The sequence below is a fragment of the Armigeres subalbatus genome, chromosome 1, assembly GCF_024139115.2.
Source record: "Armigeres subalbatus isolate Guangzhou_Male chromosome 1, GZ_Asu_2, whole genome shotgun sequence".
Taxonomy (NCBI): Eukaryota; Metazoa; Arthropoda; class Insecta; order Diptera; family Culicidae; genus Armigeres; species Armigeres subalbatus.
In genome coordinates, this window is record NC_085139.1 from 151,450,687 (window position 1) to 151,470,945 (window position 20,259).

Consider the following 20,259-nt stretch of genomic DNA (forward strand, 5'->3'; position numbering starts at 1 on the left):
ACGAATTTCAGCATAAATCAGCAGTTTCGTGGCAATTTAATAGCCGTTCGCGATTTGGTAGGCTTATCACTGCACTTCACTTCTTCTCAAAGGGCATTGAAAAAATCAAGTTTTCACACACTTCTCCGCACACGAGCAGCCCGAAATGTTTGTGGGTAGTCCCATTCTCCCGCAAAAGAGCGTACTTCTCCCCAAAAGAGCTTTTAGTTTACTTTTAGTTTTGCGTGTATGTTTTTTGGGACACAATATATACATTAAATATGTAGTCCATCTTGATTCAACATCATGGTTACCTGGGTATCTTCTGGTTTCCTCATAACCAGTTACATTCTACAAATCTTATCTCATTTATTAGAAAAAATAATAAATTGATCGTTTATTTACACTTTCAGGCATGGATCCGACATGTGTGCTCTGCTCTTCGTGTTTCAAGAAATCGCCCCATAGACATCACAAGTACAAAATGTCCACATCCGGTGGTGGTGGTTGTTGTGATTGTGGAGACCATGAAGCATGGAAGCGGGATCCCTCATGCGACGAGCATGCTGTAAGTAACTGTACAATGTGATGACATTTCACCATTTAAATATACGTTTCTGTCTAAGGTAACCGCCGCCGAAACTCCAGATCACTCTATCATTACTGACAAAATTAGGACGTGCAGTGAAATTGTTTTCAAAGGCATCTTGCAGTATTGCATGAAAACATTACAGATTCAATCGGAAAGTAGTTTGGCTGAATACGATGTTGACGACGAGGATATTTATTGTACTATATTGTACAATGATGAAACTCATACCTTTGATCAGGTAGCTATAAACATTGCAATTATAATATACAACCTATAAAATTAACTATTCTTCCGTGATACGCATAACTGCCTCATGTACATAGGAATCCCAGTAAAGATAATTACGCGTATAACGGCGTTTGGCATAAAAATTTACCACAAATCACTTGCTTTGATTCCGAATCGTAAAATGTGTGCACCTTTATAAACAGGCGATATGAAAGAACTCGCCACACATACATACGCGAGGCATATTGTAGAGCTTTATAATCGCAAGTCTTGGACGAATCAGGTCCATAGCGGGCAGTAACCCTGCGTGTGGTCTTTCACAAAATCGCCGGCTTCTATCTGGTTCTCTGTTAAATATTCGTGCTTAATATACGTCTTCTTTTCTTCTTGTGCCGAACAACCGTGTTATTCAAAATAAAAAATATCGACAGTGCTTGTTTTATTCGAACACCTCAGCTCTTACGACGTGGAATAGGCACAAATGTTTTCGCTATTCTTTTGAACTTAATGAAGTCTATCGTGGTTGGTTGATAACAATGTTCTTCTGTACTGTGTATAACTTGATAAAGCTCGTGTTTATGCATTACACGCCTTGTCATAAGATAAGTTAGTACTATTTTATTTTATTCCACCACTTGATTGTTACTTCTCAAAAGCGAATTACGAGCTCAGCATTGAGGCCGTCTTCAGTGTCTTGTAATTGACTCGACTTACGACAATACTAGCGCAACATTAGCACAATGTAAGCAGGAATGGTTATCTGCTAATAAGCCTTCGCATTATGCTAACTTTCTTTGTGCTAGTATTATCGGATAGTGCATTGTCTGATAGAATTAGCGGATATGAAAACGGGCCAATATGAACGAAAGCAGAAAAAAAAACTCTAGGAAAAAAAATACATTGCCTGCAGGCTTGAGTCTTCCACTGGATCGATCATTAGATTACCATGTAGTATTCCAAACATTTCCAAATGCAATTTATGTAGCGTTTCATATTATGCTTAACGTTTATTATGCCAAGCGTTTTTATGCTTATCATCGTTGATTGGTTAGTGCCACAGTAATAGTTGAAACTAATTGACTGCTTGTCGTTCTTTTCGCAGGTCATTCAAACTTTAACTTCAATAGTGAAGTGTACTAAAAAGGAAGCGATTGAGTACGTTACCAGCATTGATCGTGAGGGACGGGCTGTTGTCAAATGTGCCCCGTTTGAGACATGTAAAAAGTTGAAGGAGGACGTCGAGAATAAGGTTATCCGATCCACGATGACAGCCAAAGCTTCTCCATTGAAAGTAACGGTTCTACATAAGAATGAGGTTGCTTGTCAGCATCTAGCTATGCAAGTCTTGGGATGGTAATGTCCGGCGATCTTGAAACATGACTCTGTACATTTGATATAAGACTACTATGATTCGACCTAAAATATTTCCAAATATGACGAAAGATTTCAGGGAGAGTCTCACTCACGTACGAAAAACATTTGTCGTTTAAAAAATATGCCTATTTTTACAGCATTCCGGTACCTAATATTATTTTTTTTGTTAAAACATACGAACATATCCATTGTTCTATATTATGAATTCGATTCACTGTTTTTAACAATAGAAAATGTTAAAAATCCGGCAATGATGCAAATAAACAGGTTCATACGGATAAAAAAATTAATAGCTGTGTGGAAATTACGCGTAGAACTACGTACTGAAGAAAAGCTTTGATTATTGACAAGAAAATAGAAAATAAAATAAAATCCCGTCGTACTATTCAATGCCAAGAAGACTGCCAATTTGGTTGAAATAGTAGATCTTATAGAAAATTGCATAGAACGTATTATTTTATTATTCATTACTCATTCCATTGTTGTTTCAGGTTTCAAGAGTTCCTCACAAGACACTCAACATTCAGGTTGATTTTCTGTAATATTGTTGCTGAGATTAACATACCGTACAATCTGAAGCAGATTTTGAGCAATGATCATAAACTATGGAAGTCGGCTCGAACCTGCTGGCATCGACTCCTGATTTCCGGCATGCTGATGGAATATGAGAACAAAAAAGCGTTATCTGTGATGTTTACCAAGCTGTATGCCAATTTAATGCAGGATTTCATCCGCGATGATCATTACCATTCGTTTTCCATTGTGTCATTGAGCGTTCAGTTGTTTACGGTGCCGACAATTGCACACCATCTCATCGCCCATGAGCTGGCTTTCTTTAAGTTGATGCACACTTTCTATTCCGAATCAATAGAAAAATATGTCAAAAATAAACAACTTCAGTTCGCGAAGAACACATCAGCGATGAACGTTTTCAAACGAGCATCCTACATCTTGATCGATTTGAAGTATCTTCTCAGTTTCAAACCTGACGTATGGACCCAGGAGCTGCGTACAGGCTTTCTGCATGGCGTGCAGATTCTTATTCGACTTTTAAAGTGCATGCAAGGAATGGATGCAGTCACACGGCAAGTTGGACAACACATGGAGTATGAGCCAGAATGGGAAACGGCATTCACCCTGCATCTAAAGTTATCGCATTTGATCACCTTGGTGTTAGAATGGTGCAGTACTGATAAAGTAGTATTGGTTAAAGTGTATCGCATGCTTTTGGCTGCGCTAACTGAAATCAAATTTATTGTTTCTGAGGCAAAGGTTGAGGTACGAGAGCTTGCTGACCATAGTGCTTCTTGTCTTATGTATGATGTATCTGCTAAACCAGTATCCATTCACTTGCCTCTGACACGCTTTATGGCTGGACTTTATGTCCATTTTGAGAAGTTTGATTTGACATTCGATACGGCAGCTTCCGATAAACCAACTCCAGAACAGATCATAGAACCTGTTCTGAGTACCAGAACAATGATTTCTCAAGTTTATGCTGGAATGTGGCGACGAAATGGGTATTCGTTACTCAACCAGCTCTACTTCTATCGGAATGTGAAGTGTCGCTACGAGATGCTGGATCGTGATGTTGTGATCCTTCAAATTGGTGCTTCATTGGTAGAGAGTAACGAGTACCTGATCCACGTACTGAGCAAGTTTAATCTAATCGAATGGACAAACGACGACTACGAACCGTCAAACGCAGCTAATCCTGAAGAAGATTGCGTCAGACAGGTGATCAACATGGTGGATGAATTGCTGGAACTGCTCATAATCGTTGTGGGTGAAAGGTACGTCCCGGGAATCGGAATGATCTCTGAGGATGATCGAATCAAGAAGGAAATTGTGCAACAGCTCTGCATTAAGCCTTATTCGCATTCAGAGTTGAATCGTGCCCTGAATGAAGATTCCAGTAGCGAAACTGGCATGGAAAACGTGATTGATGAAATTGCAACATTTGAGAAGCCAACCAAGTCCGACAAAAAAGGCGTTTACAAATTAAAACCCGAATATTTTAGCTGGTACAATATGTACTTCTATCACTACAGCAAAGAAGATAAATCTAAATCAGAGGAAGCCCAAAGAAGACGACGCAAAGAGAAGAATGAGCTGGTATGCTGCCCACCGCCAGAACTGCCGCAGCTGACTCTATCATTCAGGTAATCAGTTTTAGTGAAGTGTAAAAGTAACTACCTTTTCTATTTTTTTTTTGTTTTGTTAGAATATTTTTATTAAGTTTTTCAATAGCGGTATCTAAGTTTAAAGAATAAATGGCTTTTGAAACAAGGTGTTAGGAGGTAATTGCAAGGATATTATCGATCATTTAGTAATTTGCGTTTGATCATTTAGTACGAAGGTTTTTCTACAACTGTGCCTAATGATTAGCTGTTTGAATTCCACTAGTAACGGAGTTATAGCTATAGTTTCAGTAAATTAGACTAAACGATAACAAAATTCCAATCATTTACTGTTACCGCAGCCACTGCAGCCATGATCCGTGCTAGTCTTATAAAATCCGAAAAAAAAACAAGTCCATTAATTATCTGATAATACTGAAAAAAGCTATTTTTCTCAATTTGACATAGATTTTTATCATTTAAAAAAGAAGCTATTGCTTTAACACATTAAAAAAGACGAATGTTCAAATTTTTCATGTTTTTCTTTCAGCATGCTTGCAAATTTGTTGCAATGTGATGTGATGCTTCTTATCATGCAGACGGTGCTTAGACGAGCTCTTGACCTTAAAGCGATTACGTTTTCAGAAAGCCATGTTCAAAGGGTAATATGCTTAATGAATATTATGAAAAATACTAACTTATGAGCGATATTTGGGCTTTCTAGATTCTACACCTAATTGGCTACGCTATTCAAGAAGAGGAATCTGGAAATTATCCTTTCCTAAAATTTATTGAGAGATCTAATAAGATGAATCTTCTTCCAATGCTAGAAGAATTGGTGAATAATGCAAGGGTTAGTGAATTTATTTTATTTTTTATTACTATTTTCAATTTATTCTATCTTATTTTTCTATGGTTCACTTTTTAGGTTGAATCCCAAAGGGATCTTTTATTGTGGGTCATACAAAAATACAAAGATGTAATTCTCAAATTTCAAGATAAAAAGATAGACGAAGATCAAGTAAGCAGCGATCAGCCACAGACTTCTTCAATGACCCAGATAGAAGCAGAAAGGCTGGAAAAGGAGGAAAGGGCAAAGATGGCGGCCAAACGGCGTGCTCAAATATTGGCTCAAATGCAGAATGCCCAGAAAAATTTCATGACATCCAATGCCGAACTCTTCGAAAACTACAGTGATGACGAGAAAAATGCAGGTTGCAGTAGCATGGATTGGCAAGTTTCAACTGAAGAATCTGGAGAACAGGCATGCATTGGATTGAAACGAAAAATTCAGCGGGTAGAAGATGCTAGGCATCGGTGTATTCTCTGTTCGGAAGAGTCCACGGTTACAAAAACCGATGAATGCATGGTTTATGCCGCATTTGTTCAAAAATCAAGTGTACTCTCTCGCTATCAGCAAACAGACGATCAAGGACAGCTCAAGTATTTGGAAACTAGCACTCACCCTTCTCCGCATGTCAGCACTTGTGGACATGTAATGCATGCCTCTTGCTTTGAAAAATATTTCAACAACGAAAGGATTAAGGAAAATCGTCGTCCTTATCGCAATAGAACCCCTGTATTGTTCGACATAGATAAAAGAGAATTTCTCTGTCCACTATGTCGGTTTTTGAGCAACGCTCTGCTGCCGCTATTGCCAGCTCTGGGAGCATTCAATGAAAATACTAACTCTATGAAATCAGTACCAGATGCAATCGATTTCCAAAACTGGCACGTGCTGATGGAGGAGTTTTCTGCTGTTCTTAAAAGCGCCAATTCCAGCCAAATGGAAACTCAGCAAGAATCGGAAACCGAAGAGCAACCCAACGTAACTTGTATGCAGGCGTACGAGGAAACTGTTATCCCAAAACTTTCAACTTCATTGGGCATCGCATTGCACGGGGATGATTCTAATACAAAATCATTGGTCGGAGAGTCTATAGAGGAGTACATCAATAAATTCTGCACCGCCGTGCATGATGTAGCTCCCTTCCCATCAACATCCAGACATTTTGAGGAGTATCTCGTCACATGGTTGTCATGTGCGTATACAATTGAATCACTAGAGATGCTGCTCCGTGCAACAGATAAGCAGCTCAGCGGAGAACTGTCTATACGGTATGTATAATTCTGTTTTCATGTCTCAGATGAAAGTTATCAATCAGATTGATGGCGATGCGTCTTTTAATAGTAAAGATCAATTAAAGAATTTAAGTAGAAAATGTCTATTCTGCATACAATCGCATAGTTCTCCCATATGAATAGAAAATACAGCAAAGATGGGACTGATATGGTTCATAGGCAGTATTTCTGTTTTAACATTTCTATATTTAGTAAAACTAGAAGTTAAGCAAAAGCTTATGTGCTGCGGGTCGGAAAATTCTAGACTAAATTTAAATATATTTTTTTTCCAACGGACAATGCACTATGCGACAATACACTGGGGTCGCTTTTTACGCGACCTTTTTTTATGCGGGGGATTTCGGGATTTTAACGGATTTTCCAAAAAGTTTGTTTACGCGGTTTGTCTAAAAGGTCGGAAAACACGTGAAAATCGTAACAATAAATGATTTTTGGTCGATTTTACAACAAGTCGTTTTTTACGCGGATTTCGGATTTTACGCGGTCTTCAAAAAAATATTCTAATTTTTAAAGGGAAGAATGATTTTTTGAAAGAATGATGTTTTCAAAGATCATTAGTACACTCTAATTTTACCTACTCAGTGACTCATTAAAATTGTATTGCCGTTTATTTTCTTTCCACGGAAATTTTACTCAACTTCCCTCAAAAGCAGGACTACTCATAGTTTTGAGTAGTCCTGCTTTTGACGGAAATTTAGTAAAATTTCCGTGGGAAGAAAAGAGAGGGCAATGTTTTACTCAGTTACTGAGTAGGTGAAAGTTAGCGTGTATATCTCAAAGTAATTTGCTGCCCCCACTCGCATAACAGTCCCATTTGACTTTTTGTCACTTTTGAGTTAACTCGATAAATAGTGTTACCGTGAAGCTCCCTAATTTCGCGCACTTAAGATCACACAAAGTGTCAACCCGTAAAGAAAATAAAAATGATTACCAACACGGCCGATTTGCAGCTGCATGGCCCGCTATAGTAATTTGAAGCTTTGGAAAAATATTAATTAGAGCCAGTGCTATAACATAACCACATTTACGGAATAAACTTGACTCGATTGAAAGTGCCTAAATTCGTGCACAATTCAAGACAAAATTTTCAAAACGACTTATCTGCTTTTGTAAATAAAGATTCGAACGTCGATTTGACGAATCTGATAGCTCTCCCACGCAAACTAGCACCACCAACAGGTAGGTGAAGATTTCCGCTACCTGTTGATGGTGTTGGTTTGCGAGCTATCAGATCGTCAAATCGTCGTTTGAATCTTTGTTTACTAAAGCAGATAAGTCGTTTTAAAATCTTGAATTATTGGATGGTTCCTAATTTCGCACAAAATGGGTCCTAATTTCGCGCATGTTCGAAATCAAACAAATCGTTAGATAAAAGTCGTGTATACTTATTTTATAATCAAAAGAGACAAAATACATTTAAAAAGCATGAATCATATTATTTATTATTCAAAAACGCAAGTATTTTTACACTTTTATGCGGATCTTATCTAATCGCTTCTTGGTAACACTCTCCTCTTTGGCAGCTTTCTTCAACAGTCTTTCAATTTTCTTTTTCTGCTTCTTTAATTCGTCTTCTTTCTTCTGTTTCTCGATCTTTTCAATGTACTCTTCATAAGCCTTACCAGTAGCCACGGAAGGAGGATGAATTTTGTGTTTTTTTGGTTTGGAATCTTGTACCTTTTTAGGTTTAGGAAATGATGTGTTCAAAATGTCCATCAGAGTGTGAGCCACGCTGTTCTCAGAATCACGGATTCTACCTAAAAATCAGTAAAATATATAATGTAGATGTTGCGGTAAATTGGTAGTACAATATATTTTATACCTTGGACATCAATTTCAGCTTCCGGGAAACCCATAAAGGGCGGTTCTTCATCCTCCGAGAGCTGACAAATATTTTCTGTTTCGAGAATCGAACTTGTTTCACCCGATTTACCTGCTGTATCATCTCTCATTCGTTTCCATACCGTGAACAAGCCTGTATCTTCTACTGGTCCAGTCCAATTCCCAGTTTGGCTCTGCAATTGTTGCTGCGACAAATATGATTCAAATTGATAAAGTGTTTGTACGGCATTTAAAGTGTCATTTTGGGAAAAATTCGGAGCCATGATCGATGATTCCTTGCAGGATCCAGATGTCAATGAGCTGTAATTCACTGAATCAGCGTTGAACGGGAACAACCCACATCGTTTAAATCCATTTTCAAGTGTCGAAGTTAGATTTTCCATTCTATCAACGGCTTTCTTAAGCAACGGGGCGATTTCGCTTCTTGGGAGCATATCGCCACAATGTTCGATCCTCCACTCTACAAGAAGCTGGTTCCAATAAACCTTTAGTGGCCTAAAAAAGCACACATCCAACGGTTGGGTAATTTGCGTTGTGTTCGCTGGTAAGCAAACCAGAATAATACCGTTTTTTTTACAAAAATTCATCGATAGATGCGATACATGTGATTTATGACCATCTACAAATAAAATCACCGGCAATGTAAGATGTTGTTTCAGCAACCATGGGTAAAATACATCCTGAAGATATTTGAAGAATGTATCGCGGTTCATCCAACCTGACTCTGTCTTACCAACAGCCCAGGACTCTGGCAGCCTTTTGAAAATATCACCTGGAACTCTTTGCTTATATGGAAAAATTACCATCGTAGGCACCAAGAGCCCGGCTGCATTTGCTCCGAACAATGCTGTATAAGATTCCTTGTCAGAATTACCAACGCGCGCATGTACATAGCGACTTCCGACTCCCGCCAACACAACCTCTTTAGTTGGAATGGTCCGTACTGATGTTTCATCCATATTAAATATTCTGGATGGATCTTGCAGGACCCCTTCGAATCCGTCCGATACAATATCATCAGCTATTTCCTTAAACCAAGTACGTATATGTCCTTCTGTGACAATAGCACGATATTTTGGAAGAATGCTTGGAACTCGACGGGAAATGTTCGGATGACGCTGTAGGAAAAGTTTAATCCACTTTCTACCCGGAATACCACCCTTGAACTTTGTGATTGTCCCGCTATTCTTTAAATAAGATGCGACGCAAGCTTTCAGTGACTGTGTGCTTACCGGAAAACCTGCTTTGGCCATATCTAATACCCAGGAGACAGCGTAGTTTTCAACATCCGCGTTTAGCGCTGTTGGAGCTCCTACCTTTTGAGGATGTTTAAGCTTGAACTTATCCCTCAATGTGCTAGCCGCTATTCCATGGCAAAAGGCGGCATGACGAACGGAGTGGCCTTTGCGAACCATATTCAGCGCAGAAGCAACCTTTTCTGGATCGTGCTGCTTATACTTCGATGACGGAATCGCAGACATTCTGGAAAAATGACAAGCGAATTTAGGCTCTGCTATTTTTTTATGTGCTTAATTTCGCGCACGAAGTTTAAGCATAAAAATATGCGGAAAATGTAAAATCTAACGCATTTCAATAGTATTATTGCAAATACGTACCTTATTGTGAGCCCTCAGCGTTTTTTGAAAAGAAAATTAGCCACTAATGAACCAAAACAAAATATTTTTATTTACGTCGGTAAATTCGTGCCGCTGCTAAGAACAAACAAACATGGCGATTGACGGGATGACAAAATTGAAATGATTTTATTACGTTTGCTAAACTCAATGTAAGTATCAATTTCTTCTGTGGAACATAATCAACAACAATTATATTTTGGAATTCTACCTAATTTTAAGTGACGTTTGTCCACAATACATAACAATCGTAATATTCCCTAGCCAAGGTCACGGGGGTTGACGGTACTAAAGATAATATTCATCTGTGCATCATATCACATTTGGAGCACTTCGGTGCGCCTCTAACGATTCACAGTGGATCAGCTGCTTTGCAGACTGAGCCCCTGATGCATGTCCCGGCATACTTATCAGGTATAGCTCTTTACATGGAGGATCCGCTAGGGCTCATTAGCACTCTCAAGGGGTCGGGAAATTAATCAATTTCTCGTCAACTGGAAATGGCGAAACCAACGCGTGGCCATAGGTAGGATAGGATAGGTTGTAATATAGATTGAAATGGAGAAGTCTACTTTGTATTTTAGAGACATTCAATTTTCAGAAAATTTTCAATTAGGAGTGGAGAAGTATTTAGACTTATCAAGCATCAGGTTGGAAAATTCAAAATAGTAATGTCATAGCAAACCAGAAATCAGCCAAGAAAAACGTAGGATTAAAAAATAGATTGATCACAAATGAAATAATAATATTGAACATTTTAGATTCAGTAATTAAACAGATTTTTTTTTTAATTTTTGTTTCAGAAATGGTTTAGAGCAGCCAAGGTAGAAGTTTACTGTACTATTGGATAGAAAAATATTAAATTGAAAATCTGAGATAGAAGAGAGACAGAAGAAGGTTGAGGTTGGTTGAGGTTGAAAATCTGAGATAGAAGAGAGACAGAAGAAGGTGAGGTTGGAGGTCAGGTTGAGATTATAAAAGAAAAAGAGATTGATAAAAGGAGAAATCAGATATTGATAGAGAGAAGAAGGACATAGGATTTGTAAGGCAATACTCAACAATTCTTTTGTAGTTTTATACATACTGTATCTAACAATGACTAAAACACTAATAAGACAAAGTTATAAAAGACCTTTATGTTGAAACATAACAGACAGACAACCGACAACAACACAATGACAATAACAGATCTAAAGACAAGAAGTGTTTTACATTAATTATACAACTCATAATAGAAAATGACTATCCAACGAGTACATATTTTTAATGATGTTATTCATATAAATCAATGCTTCATAATCGTAAAATTCATTCATTTAGCAAGGAAATAGACGCAATGAAGCATTACCATACCATTGATAACTGAATCTTGGACCAGACTTTAAAGACTTGAATTTTGAAGAGCAGAATTGAACATGACCATTTGACTACTGAAATTTATGATATCAGACAGTATTGTAAAGGATATGACGCCATAATCTTGATCAACCGCCAAAATAATGGAAGCTCTCAGATTAATATGTCGATTTATTGCAATAGTACTTAAATTAATTTATTGTATATTTACGATACCATTTAAATTATTCCATGTTGAAACAAAGTCCACTAGTATGATCCCATCACATTACATCAAAGTGTTATGGCTCGGCTGCAGTGGTGGGCGCGGTGACGCGTTTTGACAGAGAATACAGAATTACTGTCAAGATGCGCCGTTGCGTTAATCGCTGTAGAACGGCCTTTACTTGGAGATGGCATGAAGTACCACCGTTGTCAACATAGACTACTATTCGGTATTGAATGTCGGCTCCAAGAAAACATATTAATTATTCGGAAAACATTCATGCGCGTGATGAGCTTTCATTATTATTGTTATTTGTTTTTAAACTGACAGACTGCGGAAGGAAATGTATCGGTATGATCACAATACGAACCCAGACCGTAGTGACCTAGTAAACAACATAGCTTGAGTCGTCTGCTAGTATTGTGTATCAAATGGAGAGCCCAGTCGAGATACCAGTCTATTAAGACTACAACTGGTCAACACTCGAAAAAAAAAAAAAAAAAATACATAACAATCGTAATATTTTGATTCAATGCGCGAAGTTAGGGCGTGCGCGAAATTAGGGAGCATCACGGTACTTCCATAAATCATAATAAAAATTGCGATTTTGTATGCCTATGAGTGAAAACATACCAAGTCATGTGCGTCCCATATTAAAGGCACCCACATAACAGTCCCACTAAGAATTTACATGACCTTATTGCACAAAACTAAACAATTTTTTGATCAAACTAAATCGCTTCACTGTAATCTATCGAATAATGAACAACTTAGCAAAATTTCAGAAAGAAACAATGGTTTTGCAATTTACTAGATTTTTTTTTTGAAGTTTTATATGGAAGGTGCTACATATTTGGTACTTCAATGGCTATTACCTCAGTATGCGAAAAAACGGTATGGAACTGATATGCGAGTGGGGGTAGTATGGGTGTCTATCAATCGTTATCGATGAATAGAATTCAAAAATCGATTTTTAATGCCATTTTGGAGTACAAGATGGCGGATCGAAATTCAAGTTTGAATCAGTTTCGTAGTGCTGTTAACAGTGTTGTAAAATGTCATTTGCATTCGTTTGTATAATTTTCCCAGAACTTTTTTCAGTAGTTAGCTATCAACTATCAACTATGTCGAACTTATAGCGTTTAAATGTGGCTACAACTTTGTCTAACAAGACATTGCTGTAAATATGTAATCTGGGGCGTGGGAGGCAAAATGTCATTTAAATGACATTATGTCAAATGACACGGGACATTTTGGAGAGATTTCACTCACTAGCCTCAGATGTTATATTTAGAACAATGTACCCTTGGACAAAAATATAGCACTACTCAAGCGTTATGCGTACATCTAAAATGTTGTAGTAAATTGGGCTTCTGAAGAAAGTTATGAAAAAATTAGTCAAATGACATGCAGATGACATTTTACAAGCCTGGCTGTTAACAATAAAACCATGCAGCATGGATGTCTATCAATCGAGATCGATTAACAGAAATCGAAAATTATATTTTTACGCCATTTTGGATTTCAAGATCGCCGACCAAAATTCAATTTTAAAACAGTTTTGTAGTGATCTCAACAACCATACAATATGTGTGTCTATTAATCGGGAGCAATGAATAGAATTCAAAAATCGAAGTTTGACGCCATTTTGGAATTAAAGATGACCAAACAAAATTCAAGTTTTACGCAGTTTCGTAGTGATTTGAATAATGAAACCATGCAATATGGGTTTCTATCAATCAAGAGCGATGAACAGAATTCGAAAATCGATTTCCGACGCCTTTTTAAAATTCAATACGGCTGAAGTAAAGGCTAATGGCTATTTCGATATTTGACGCCATTTTGGATTCCAAGATGGCAGACCAAAATTCAAGTTTGAAGCAGTTTCATGGTGATTGATGCCTACTCCTTTAGGCCGCTCATTCCAACTATCAGCTATCTAGTCATTGACCCGTATCTAATCTAATCTAATCTCATACTTGCGCAGCCAATACTTGAAAAAATTCCGTCATTTTTCTAAATTCCGTCATTTTTCTTTTCATACGGCCAGGCCAACTACGCTGTATGTACCGCAGAGATGATTTCTAGATACGGAGCGACTTCAGAATTTGTTAACCCTTAAAGTCGATCCATACCATGAAATCGAGGGGATAGGAAGAAAGCGTGGACCTCCCGTACCAAACGCTTCCAGTTAGTATAAATAGTAATCAAATATTATATTAATGAATTGGGAGCGTTGGGAGCGAAGCTATTTAAAAGTTATGAAATGCTCCATTCGGCAAGTGATGGATGACGTCGTGTTCAGAATAACTACGTTCTCTATAAATAAGAAAAGAAGAAAATCATCATTAGTAGATGTAGATGGTAACGCCAGCTTCTTTCCTCGTTAACAGATGTGATGACAATTCTGAAAATAAAAGAAGCGCTAGCACAACATTAGAAGATTGGACACTTTAATTATACTCATGCTATTTTTGAAATGCTTTTCCAGGCTGCTATCAGAAACCAAGGGGGGTTAAATCCTTGATTCCAATCTAAGAAAAACATTACAGGGACATGAGTATTACTATTTGCGGTCGGGAAGCATCTAGGAAGTTGGAAGGAAGGATTAGTGTAGTATTTACTTAATGACTTACCGACAATTTCATAAGCACTACAGAATTGGAAATTGGGGAAGGTTTTCGTTTGGTCAGGATTTGCCTGTAGCTGGCAATGTGACCGTGGTAGATCTTACCCCGTAACACACCACGTAAAGGTGTCTACCCTACTTTGTAGTAACTAGTAAGGTCCACATGTAGTAAAGTTGCTTTGGTATGAATAATAAACTTTTTCGTACATAGTAGTAAATACTAATTTCGAAAGTAAAAGATTAGTATTTGCTACAAATTATATCTGTCAAAATTTGATTTGTTTATGTTTTGTTGTTCATGTTGCAGTTGTTCCCTAACATATTTATTGAAAGTTTTAATTCAAATTAAGCTAAAAAGCCTATGCATGAGGGAAATTTTGATTCTGGGGCCAAGAATCTTGAAATTTTTTATCGCATTGCTTGAGTTCGGGAAATGAATCCAACGATCAGTTTTTTCGGCAATTTTCCGACACGCTGACGCTTTCTCTGGTACACTCACGCGTTTTCTTAACGTAATTTATTTTTAAGCAACTTTTTTAAATTTGGGATCTTTATGGGTTTTCACGTGGATTTTTTTTTAAAGTTATTTTACGCGGTTTTTTTATTATCGTCAGGGTGCGTAAACATTGCAAATAATCGATTATAGTTGAAGTCATTTTGTCCGTGGTTTTAGGAATCTGTTGTTTTGTTACACAGATGTAAAGATCGCATTTGCCATTCGCCACTTCTATTCGTGATTCGATTCAGTTAACAAATGTTTCGTCGAACATTTTACGTCCACGGTCCACTTCCAAAAGTCGATACATTTAACTTAACACTTAACCGCGTAAAAAAAACTCAATAAAATCCGTATAAAAACCCACGTATGTCCCAAAATTGCGAAAATAATTCGTCGCATAAAAACGACCGGCGTAAAAAAAAAACTAGTAAAAATCGACCCCATCGTATAAACTTTGATAAATAACACTAATCGTAATCGTATCGTTAATTTAATTTGCGGTGTTCAATTCGTTAACACCTTTCACCATTTAGGCAAATTTAAATCCAGGCGATGGAATAACTTTGTAGCAAGCAGAGCAGACTACAAATAATTTGTAGTATTTACTGCTTTTATTCGTACCAACTGCAAAACAAGTTCCACAAAAGTAGTATGTTCGAAAATTGTAGTGAAGTAAACGTGCTTTTATTCATACCGTTTTGCTACAAAAGTAGTAAATACTACACCATTACCATTTGTAGTAAAGTGTGGATTACTACTTTTTATTCATACGGGCCATTGATACGATTACTCTCATCATATCTTCGTTACCTGTGTCCATCTCTTCATCTAACATTTCGCGGTTCAAAATTTCTCGTTTTTTATACGACCTTTCCTGCTCAGTCATAATAGAAATTTTCGATCGATTGATAATCTGTAAGTATAATTAACTTGGCAAAATGGTATTCACGTTTCATTCAAACTAACTAGAACGCATCGAATTGATGTCAGTTCGAGTGCGTAGAATCCAAATGTTGGTGCTATTTATAGTTAATACCACATCTAAAACAAATCGATTGATCTAAACTGCTTGTAACCGCATATTTGTCCCATCTTTGCTGGGTTTCCTATTCATATTGGACAGATATGCGATTACAGCCAGTAAAAGCCTTATTCCAGGATTTTCTTGGACGGCTAAGAATTTATGCTTAGAACACATCCTATTGTTCGTGGCTTATAGGGTTTGAATCGCATTTCAAACCGAACGACACATCTTTGGTAACGCGTGTGGATCAAAAAGCCCTTCTCCAGATTTTTTTTTGATGACCAAGAAGTTAGGCTGTGTACACATTCTATTATATGTATCATAAGGAGCATGTACAATGGCCCGTATGAATAAAAAGTAGTAAAATCTACAATATGTAGCTACTACTTTGTAGTAAGGTCCACATGTAGTAAAGTTGCTTTGGTATGAATAATAAACTTTTTCGAACATAGTAGTGAATACTAATTTCGAAAATAAAAAAGAAGTATTTACTACAAAATACATCTGTCAAAATTTGATTTGTTTATGTTTTGTTGTTGTAGTTGTTCCCTATATGTACCATATTTATTAAAAGTTCAAATTCAAATAAAAATGCCTAGCATGATGAAAATTTTGATTCTGCGGCCATGAATCTTGATATTTTTCATCGCATTGCTTGAGTTCGGGAAATGAATCCAATGGTCAGTTTTTTCGGCAATTTTCCGACACGCTGACGCTTGCTCTGGTATATGTATTACATTTACGCGTTTTTTTTAACGTAATTAATTTTTACGCAACTATTTTAAATTTGGGATCTTTGTGGGTTTTCACGCGGATTTTTTTGAAGTTATTTTACGCGGTTTTTTTTATTATAGTCAGGGTAAGTAAAAAACGCAAATAATCGATTATAGTTGAAGTCATTTCGACTGTGGTTTTTGGAATCTGCTGTTTTGTGTTACACGGATGTATAGATCGCATTTGCCGTTCGCCACTTCTCCTTGTGATTCGATTCAGTTAACAAATGTTTCGTCGAACATTTTACGTCCACTTCCAAAAATCGATACACTAAGTCGGTTTTTACGTGAGGGACATTTTAAACAACCTCGTAAAAAAAACTTCAAGAAAATCCGTATAAAAACCCGCGTATGTCCCAAAATTTCGAAAATAATTCGTCGCATAAAAACGAACTGCGTAAAAAAAAACTAGTAAAAACCGACCCCATCGTATAAATTTTGATAAATAGCACTAATCGTATCGATAATTTAAGGACATAGTTGAAAGAGTACCACGATGGCAGTCAATATGGCACCGGACCTTCCACGGGTCAACCCCACACCTCCCGCACTCCTCTCCCACCAACATTCGAATGCATCGAACAAAAGTATAATATTCAAATTACTAACCTGTTCACAGCATATTTATTCACTTCCCGTGATAATGAACATGTTTACCCAAAGAGTCCTATCTATTTCGGCTCGAATTATATAAAAAAATCAGCAGTTTCGTGCCAATTTAAAAGCCGTTCGCGATTTGGTGGGGTTATCACTGCACTTCACTTCTTCTCAAAGGGCATTGAAAAAATCAAGCTTTTACTCACTTCTCCGCACATGAGCAGCCCGAAATGTTGATAGAATGTAAATTAAACATCACTTTTTGAAATCAGTCACTCGTTTTAACCGAAAACTGAATATAAACTGCTATATTTGCCCGAAAAAAAACGATTAAAAACTGACCGCGGAGCGAATGTAAACACCGGCAGCGGCAGCAGCAAACTAATGATCAGGGTGGTTCAAAAAATGATTTTGCTCCGCCGCGCTCAGTCGATTATGATTCATAATTTGGGTGTCATATGGTTTGGTTTGGTTTGAATAGAGACTTATCGTGCACAGGTCGTTTCAGGTTTGTATGACAGTTAATATGGCGAGGTTGAATTTTACATTATTTTGATTGTGGCACTCCGTCATTGGGCGCTGGCGAGGGGGAAGACCATATGGATGAAATATTCACGAGCTTTTCAATGGTTGGGAGTCGAATTTAATCGAGGTTGCGTATCTTTAGCATGATAATTAGGCTTCTCAAAAGGCATCAGTGAAACGTGTAATTCAACAAAATAGCCAGAACTTATTTGTGATATCTATCGCACCAGGGGCAGATACTTCATACAAAAAGTGTGATATTGGGGTGAGCGGGGTATTAAATGCAATTTTTTTGCGTTACATAATAAATGAACCGTTTGTTTGAGAAACTGCATATGTAACATTTTTGGCCAAAACGAGATTTTTATATATTCTGAATCCTCATCCAAAAATACGTATTCTGGCAAAAAATACGAAAAAAAAATGTTTGTTCAGGAATGTATGAAATTTTTTTTGTTTGTTTGAGAAACTACATATGTCCACGTACTTTGAAGAGCAATTGTGGAGTACTGGTTACACTTTTTGCACTGAAAGTGCCCCAGGGTGTTGAGTTTTGCCAAAAACTATTGATCTGTATCGAAGAAATCGAAAGATTCGGTGCAAATTTGTTCAAAAACAGTGTTTTGTTGTTTTCTCGAAACAGTGTAAAATGGACTTATGCAGTTTCTCAAACAAATGATTCAAATGGATCTTTCCTGCGGTGCGGTTTTCGTTCAGTGAAGTCTTCTGATTTTTGCTTTAAGCTATGTGGGTTCTCTTTTCGCCAGCGTTTGGAGGGGAGGCGCTGTAGCCAGTGTAATGAAAGGTTTAATTTCTCATACTAGTTTTCATACAAACTTGAACCGGCTAGTGTTCAACCAGTTTTTGTTCAAATCGGTTTTTGAAGGACACTCGGAGCATGGAACATAATCGAGTGAGCGTGGTGGAGCTGGGTCGTTTTTTGAACCACCCTACTAATATTCTTTGTTTTTTATAAATACGACACCAATACTACTACAGTATATGACAGTTTTTATTGTACCAATACTTTCAAAGCTTTATTTTGGTACTCAGCCCACCTTCACCTTAATTTGCGGTGGTTATTTCTATTCGTAAACACCTTTTACCATGTAGGCAAATTTAAATTCAGGCGATGGAATAACTTTGTAGCAAGCTCCTGAGCAGACTACAAATAATTTGTAGTATTTACTGCTTTTATTCATACCAACTGTCAAACAAGTTCCACAAAAGTAGTATGTTCGAAAATTGTAGTAAAGTAAATGTGCTTTTATTCATACCGTTTTGCTACAAAAGTAGTAAATACTACATAATTTGTAGTAAAGTGTGGATTACTACTTTTTATTCATACGGGCCAATATTTCAAACAGGTCGAAAGACCTTTGGTTACACGTGTAGATCTTAGAATCTTAGTCCAGGAATTTCTTGGATGACCAAGAAGTTATGCTGTGTACACCTTCTATTCTCTGTGCCACCAAGAGCATGCATCATATTTGAAACAGGTCGGAAGACCTTTGGTTCCGCGTGTAGATCTAAAGGCCTTACTACACGTATCCCCCGCGTAAAAACCGAACCCAGTATACTAGCTCAAAATTAGCACAATGTAAACAGGAACTGTCATCGCTAATAAGCGTTTACATAATGTTAATTTGGCGCTAGTATTGTCCGCTAGAATTAGCGAATATGTAAACGGGCCATAACTCTTTCACATCTACAACACTGGTGTCTCCAATATTTCTTTTTACACACTTTGTATTTTGGTCGCCGCTTCCACTCTATTGTTTGATGTTAAATATTTTAATCGTCGGCCTGGACACGTACATTTCATATTCAAGCGCCTCCTTTTTAGGGCAGTGTTAAATATAGGATTAGGAAAACCATCATACATCATAGATCATGTATGAACACAGAACAAATACAAAAAAAAATACGATTTTTTTTTAAAGTTTTTAGTTGAATGTATTTAATTGTCATGAAACGAGTTTATACTATTCCATTTAATTTCACTACTTTATACATTAAGTAGTGGAATTGAATGGAATAGTACAAAGACCAACTCGTCTTATCACAAACAAAAAAAAACTTGGAATGAACACCTTGGCTAAATACGCGAAAGGCAGTATCACTACCTACTAGATCAGCGGTTCTCAACCTTTTTCTTGGGAGGTACCCCTTCAAACTTTCGCATTAATTAAGGTACCCCCTCATGAAGTAGGCTTCCAAGCCATTTGAAAGTACAATTCAAAGCCTCTTGCATGGAGCTTCTGAATCTATTGAAAGAAGGCTTCTATACCTCTTGATAATAGGCTTCTGAGCATTTTGTAGAGAGACTTTCGATCCTCCCGAAAGGAGGCTTTTGAGCCACTTAAAATGTTAAAATAAGGCCTCTTTAGCATCTTGAGAGGACGCTTCTGAACCGCTTGAACGTAGAATTCCGAGCTTTTTGAAGGGAGGCTTCCGAGCCTCATGAAAGTAGGCTTCCAAGCCTCTTGAAAGGAGGCTTCCAACCCTTTTGTAAGGAGGCTTCCGAGCCTCTTGTAAGGAGGCTCCCAACCTTCTTGAAAGGAGGCTTCCAACCTTCTTGTAAGGAGGCTTTCAACCTTCTTTAAAGGAGGCTTCCAACCTTCTTGCGAGGAGGCTTCCAACCTTCTTGAAAGGAGGCTTCCAACCTTCTTGAAAGGAGGCTTCCGAACCTCTTGAAAGGAGGCTTCCAAGCCTCTTGAAAGGAGGCTTCCAAGCCTCT

General features: G+C 37.4%; 1 protein-coding gene across 1 annotated transcript in view; it reads left to right on the plus strand.

The window, feature by feature from the left end:
* LOC134205276 (E3 ubiquitin-protein ligase UBR1) overlaps positions 1-20,259 on the plus strand; it is a 38,351-nt gene that overhangs the window by 13,836 nt on the left and 4,256 nt on the right. The window contains exons 4-10 of the mRNA XM_062680380.1: positions 393-547; positions 606-809; positions 1,902-2,152; positions 2,665-4,335; positions 4,844-4,955; positions 5,018-5,146; positions 5,222-6,411. Of these exons, the coding sequence (XP_062536364.1) occupies positions 393-547; positions 606-809; positions 1,902-2,152; positions 2,665-4,335; positions 4,844-4,955; positions 5,018-5,146; positions 5,222-6,411 (3,712 nt within the window). The remainder of the gene's footprint in view (positions 1-392; positions 548-605; positions 810-1,901; positions 2,153-2,664; positions 4,336-4,843; positions 4,956-5,017; positions 5,147-5,221; positions 6,412-20,259) is intronic.